This window comes from Phasianus colchicus, chromosome 2 (assembly GCF_987193195.1).
Source record: "Phasianus colchicus chromosome 2, bPhaCol1.hap1.1, whole genome shotgun sequence".
Classification (NCBI taxonomy): Eukaryota; Metazoa; Chordata; class Aves; order Galliformes; family Phasianidae; genus Phasianus; species Phasianus colchicus.
In genome coordinates this window covers 3778668-3784393 of record NC_143437.1, presented here as the reverse complement: position 1 = coordinate 3784393, position 5726 = coordinate 3778668, and the positions used below count along the sequence as shown (strand labels likewise).

The 5726-nt window shown below is 58.7% G+C and overlaps 1 protein-coding gene across 3 annotated transcripts; it reads right to left on the bottom strand.

Annotated features, from left to right (window-relative positions):
* Positions 1 to 378: 378 nt before the first annotated feature.
* FOXA2 (forkhead box A2) lies at positions 379 to 3885 on the bottom strand. 3 transcript variants are annotated; one of them, XM_090134589.1, is made up of 4 exons: positions 3788 to 3885; positions 3328 to 3420; positions 2571 to 2640; positions 379 to 2049 (listed from the first exon to the last, which is right to left on the bottom strand). In XM_090134589.1, exons 3-4 carry the CDS (start codon positions 2637 to 2639, stop codon positions 802 to 804), a joined length of 1317 nt encoding a protein of 438 aa, XP_089990715.1. In that variant the 5' UTR covers position 2640; positions 3328 to 3420; positions 3788 to 3885; the 3' UTR covers positions 379 to 801. The 3 variants fall into 3 exon arrangements, with proteins under 3 accessions (XP_089990715.1, XP_089990716.1, XP_031453655.1); XM_090134590.1 differs by lacking the exon at positions 3788 to 3885 and adding an exon at positions 3573 to 3733; XM_031597795.2 differs by lacking the exons at positions 3328 to 3420; positions 3788 to 3885 and having other exon boundaries at positions 2571 to 2657.
* Between the last annotated feature and the right edge of the window lie 1841 nt (positions 3886 to 5726).

Below are 5726 nucleotides of genomic sequence, written 5' to 3'. Positions count from 1 at the left end.
CGGCACGGCCGCACCGTCGGGTCCGCACGGCCGGGGAAGGAGGAGGGCGAATCCCGGCAGAACAGAGAATGCAGGGGGAAAAAAACCGCCAATAACACTTTAATAGAGTTCTGTGGCAACCTGGCTAGTCGCTACCAGAATACACATTTATAAGCCATAAATAAAGCATACAGAAACGATAAATTAATCAGATCCAAGTAGTTTACTCTCCCGGTAACATCAAGCGTTTGTTTCAATTACAACGATCTATCCTGACTTTTTTTTTTTTTCCGCTTTTTTTTTTTTTCCGTTTTCTTTTTTTTTTTTTTCCCTCCCCCTTTGTACAATTTTACAAGACTTTCCATCCTCAGATCCCAAACTCGCATGGATTTCCCACCAAACGAGGGCTTCATTTTCTTTGCGTCCTTTTTTGTCTGTTTGTTTTTGTTTTTGTTTCCTTTTCCTCATCACTTCCACACAAAAAAATAGATATATTTAGACCTCCTTGCAACGACGACAACGAAAAAAAAATAATAAACCAGCCCCAACAGAAAAATCCCTTTCCCCTACACCCCCCTCCCACCAAACTGAACCACCCCGCAAGGCAAACCGAGGGGACCGCAGGGTCAGGGTTAGGGGGTGGCACACGAGGTGCGCCCTGCTGCTCCCCGAGTGGATGCAACCACCTGGAGCCAGCAGGGAACAAAACAAAAAATAGATAGATAGCTATATGGGTAGGTACCGTGCTCGGCAGCGCTCACAGTCCATCACGCTGCTAGGGGACCGTGTGGGGCAGGGTTTTTTTTTTTTCCCCCTTTGCCTTTAGGAGGAGTTCATGATGGGCCGGGAATACACACCTTGGTAGTAAGAAGTCTCTCCGGCCAAAGGGGAGGACTCCAATGGGTTTTTGTTCGTTACGGGCCCCATGGCCAGGCTGGCGGGCACGGGCGAGGCGTAGCCCGAGTAGTGCATCACCTGCTCGTAGGCCTTGAGGTCCATTTTGTGCGAGGGGTGGTGATGGTGGTGAGGGTGGTGGTGGTGCTGCTGCTCGGAGGACGACATCAGGTTGTTGATGGAGAAGGGGTGGTTGAAGGCGTAGTGGTGCTCGGGCTTGAGGTGGGCGTCGTGGGGCAGCCCGGCGTGCGGCGGGGCCAGCAGGTGCTGAGCTGGAGAGGCCGCCGACGGCTCCCCGGGGCTCGGCCCCGCCGCCGCACCCTTCAGCTCGGCCAGGGCACGCTTGTGGTCCCGGCACGGCGAGGCACTCGCCGGTGACTCGGCGCCCGCCGAGCCCTCGGAGCCCCCCGAGGAGCTGCCCTCTCCCAGGGGTTGGCTGGGGGGCTGCCCCGGCCCCTTCTTGCCCCCGCCGCCGTCCTTGGTCGCCAGCTGCTTCTCACACTTGAAGCGCTTCTGGCGCCGCAGGTAGCAGCCGTTCTCAAACATGTTGCCCGAGTCGGGGTGCAGCGTCCAGAAGGAGCCTTTGCCCGGCTTGTCTGGGGAGCGGGGCACCTTGAGGAAGCAGTCGTTGAAGGAAAGCGAGTGGCGGATGCTGTTCTGCCAACGCTGCTGGTTCTGGCGGTAGAAGGGGAAGAGGTCCATGATCCACTGGTAGATCTCGCTCAGCGTCAGCATCTTGTTGGGAGACTGCTGGATGGCCATGGTGATGAGCGAGATGTAGGAGTAGGGGGGCTTGGCGTGCGTGTAGCTCCGCCGGTACGTCTTGGGGTCCCGCGAACGGTTGAGGTTGGATTGCCCGTAGATGGGGCTCATGGAATTCATGTTGGTGTAGGGGGCCAGGGCGTTCATAGAGCCCGCTTGGCCTCCCATGGGGCTCATGCTGGGGCTCAGGTGGGCACCCATCCCCGCCACGCCGGCCGAGCCCATGCCGGCCATGGCCCCCGCACCTGGGGACATGCCAGCGAGCGAAGGGCTCATGCCCGTGTTGGCGTAGGACATGTTCATGGAGGTGGCTGCCGTCATGTTGGCCGTGGTGCTCATGGCCGACATGGTCATGTACGTGTTCATGCTGTTCATGCCCAGCCCCGCGTTCATGTTGCTCACTGAGGAGTAGCTCTGAGGGGACAAACGAGAAAGAGAAGGGAGATTTGGGAGGATTGGAAATGAGAGCAGTTTCCAAGTAGGGCACCCCCAACCCAGCCCGAGGGAGTCCCCGCAGCACCAGGGTGGGAAGGGTTAAACCCCCGGGGGGCATCGGCGGGAGGTGGGGGGGTGTTGAATCTCTCATTAACGAAAAAAAAAAAAAAAAAAGAACCCAAATTTAGATATTGAAAAAGTCGGGATTGCAGCGAGCTCGGAGAATCTGAACTGGAGGAAAAGCGACAGCCCCGCGCAAAGCGAGAAAAATACCTTGGGTGGGGGGTGCGGGGGGGGGAGGGTAGGGGGAAAGGAAAAAACGCGAATCGCTGCCCGGCAGCCCCGATCGCTCCCGGGGGGGCCCGGCCCCGCTGTCCCCCGTCCCCCCCCCCCGCTGCTCCCCGGCCGCGGTTCGGCGCCTCGAGAATATTTGGTGACAAAGTTGAGGTTTCCCCCCAGGATCCCGGCGCTGGGATCGGGCCGCCCGGCTCCCCCCTTACCTCGGGCTCCCCGTAGTAGTTGCTCCAGTCCGTGTGCTCATGGCCTTCCATTTTCACCGCTCCCAGCATACTGGAAGTGGAGTGCATGGCAGTTTAAAATTTAACAGACACAACAAACGACGACGCAGAGAGAGAGAGAGAGAGAGAGAGCAATCCAAAAAAAAAAAAAAAAAAAAAAAAAAGTCGCCAGCCCTCCCTCCCCTCTGCCGCTCTCCCTCCGTCGGAGCCGCTGGAGGAGGAGGAAGAGGAGGGAGGGAGGAAGGGAGGGGGCACCGCCGGGGCCGGGGTTTTTTTTCGCCGCCGCTCCTTGGGTGGGTTTCCGCAGCGCTTCGCGGCGAAGAGTCGCCCGGAGGCGATGGAGGAGCCGGAGGAGGAGGAGGAGGAGGAGGAGGAGGAGGAGGAGGGAGGAGGGAGGAAGAAGAGGAGGAGGGAGGAAGAGGAGTACAAGTGCTGCAGTGACGTGGGTGCCCGAGTGATATAGCACGGAGCGGCCGGGCGAGCCTCCAATCCCCAGGTCCTCGGCTGCCCATTTGAATAATCAGCTCACACCTAGGCGGGAGCGGCTGCTCCGCGGCCCCCCGACCCGCACCCCGGCGCGGCTCCCGGAACCCCCTCGCGTCTCCCCCCGCCCCCAGCAACGGGAGGGGTCCTACGGGACCCCCATTCCAACCGCACTCCGACGGGAGGTGTCCCCTCCCAAAGCGAGCGGTCCCCCGGTCCCCCCCCCGACGGCCGCAGCCCCCCGAGCCGCACGCACCTTTCTCCCCGCGGCTGCTCGGCCTCAGGCCGCCTTCCTCCCGGCCGTGGCCCGGCTCTGCCTCATGCCTTCCCGCGGCTCTGCCTCAGGTACCTACAACAATTTCGTAACTAAAACAAACAGGAAGGGCAGGGGAAGGCGGGAGCTGGGAAAGGGGAGCGCGGCGGGGCCGGGCTCAGCGCCGTCGGGGGACACGCAGCCGGAGCGGGGCCCGGTGGTTCCGTCGGGGCAGCGCCGCTCCGCACCTACGGACAGACCCACGGCCGCTGCTCGAGTGTAGCCGTCGGGGAGCGGCTGTCTCCGTCCCTCCCTCCTTCCTTCTCTCCTTCCCTCCTTCCAGAGAGGAAGCGCAGCCCCCTCCGGGTGCCCGACACCTCCCGGCCCCGCAGTATTTCACCCCCCCGCCCAGTGGGGGGACACGGAGCTGCCGGCCTCCCCGCGCCGTACGCCCTGTACCTACCTGCCCGGGCACCAGGCGGGGCAGCGCGGCACCGACCTTTTCCCTCGGTTATTTATTTGGGTTCTCTCCCGGCATTAACCCCAGCACCGCTCGGCGAGGTTAGCGGGAGCTTTTAAACATTAACACAAACCCAACAACCGAGGGGTTTCGCCGGAGGGCTTTTCCCCTCGCCCCAACGCCCTCGGGAGCCGTCTCCAAACGAAACTGGCTCCTATCGCGATAGCCGCGGCGATAGAAGCAGCCCGCCTCCTCCCGCCCATATTTAGGGGAGATGGGGGCTGGCTGGAAGCGAAGGGGAAGACCCCAGGGGGGCTGCCCTCAGGGCGGGGACGCGCCGGGAAAAGGGGGATTTGCCCCCAAAAAAGGGGGGAGAGGGGGGAGGAGGCCGGGTAGGGCTGTCCCAGGTCTAAGAGCGGTGGCGCGGCGCCCCCTGTCGCCTGCTGTCCCCAATCCCGGAGGGCTGGGGGTGGAGGGGCATCCCGCCTACCCCCCGAGGGTCCCCCCGACGGCGGAGGTCACCCTCCCGTGCATCACCTGGGAGCATCACCAGCGAGCATATGTGCTGGGCGAGACCGAGCCTTCCCTCTTTACCAGCATCGTGTGGTCCTAAATGTGAGCCCCGTTGGCGCACCATGGGGCCCTCCATCTCCCATCCCTCATCTCACAAGTCTAACTGCTACGCCACTACCCTTGGGCAGCCCAATAAAATTAACGTCTTAAGAGAACAGGGAAAGAAGCAGTGAAGTAGATAGTCTTGCCTTGTAGAGAAACATTTTTTTAAATACCCCCAGATGATAAAAATTGAAAATGTTCGGCGGCGTCTTGTTTAAACACACCCGCATGGGCTCCGGAGAAACGCACCGGCCATTTAAAAAATGACTTCTTCTCTTTAATATTTAAGTAATATTTATTTTAAATTTAATTTTTAAATTACATTTCTATTTGCATTGGGAGCCATGCTTGTAGAAGCCGGCTTCCCCTTCCTGGAGGCAGGAGACAGCGGTTGGGCCACCCTGGGCAGCATCTGTCACCGTTCTGGGCCACCTCCACCACAGACTGGTGATGGTGACAAGCACATCCCCTGCTCTTCTTGCTGGGTGAAAGCATTTCTCTGCAAAGGAAAATCAAAAATCAGCCCCTCCCATCCCTCCCCCTCCCCCCCATCCCTTACAACTGTACCTTATTCTTGACAACAAACAGGGTAATTATCTCCCTTCTACTGATAATTATCATAATTAATCCAATATAATGAACTCTCCCAATTGCCCTGCTGTTTCAAACTAAATGCGGTGGTTGTTTTTTTTGTTTTTTTTTGTTTTTTTGTTTTTTTTCCCTGTAGCTGAGGAACTGCAAGACAGGAGCACTCACTGCCCTGTGGAACAGAAGCATTTTAATAACAGGAAGGAGAAGGAGCGCACATCATGGCAGTGGGTGGTGGCAATTTCCCCTATAAGATCCCTGGAAGCAACCAAAGGGCTCTGTGGGGCTGAGGGCATCCCGAGCAGCTCTCACTCAGGCAGGCAGAACAGACCCTGGGGTCATTGTTAGAGCCATATTTCTGTTCCCAAGGTCAGGGCTGTAGGGCAGGATGTGTGCAGGGGATGCTCGTGGGTCCCTATGGTGCGCTGCCACTTCATAGAGTCACAGAACCATCTGAGTTGGAAGGGATCCTTAAAGGCCAGCCATTCCAATTCCCCTGCAGTGCACAGGGACACCCACAGCTCCAGCAGTGCTCACAGCCCCATCCAGCCTGACCTTGGCTGTCTGCAGGGATGGGACACCATCACCTCTCCGTGCAACCTGTGCCACTGCCTCACTGCCCTTATGGTACAAACTTCTTCCTTATATCCAGTCTAAATCACCCCTCTTAGTTTGAAACCTTTCCCCTTTGTCCTATCATTTCCGTGGGGCATTGCAGAAGCCGATATTTTTTGCTCAC

What these genes read in the sequence shown, in the direction of transcription:
- FOXA2 (XM_031597795.2), bottom strand. Translation starts at nt 2,657, where the DNA reads ATGCACTCCACTTCCAGTATGCTGGGAGCGGTGAAAATGGAAGGCCAT. An exon ending in ACTACTACGGGGAGCCCGAG is followed by an intron (nt 2,050 to 2,570) that starts GTAAGGGGGGAG and finishes TTGTCCCCTCAG; the next exon opens with AGCTACTCCTCAGTGAGCAA.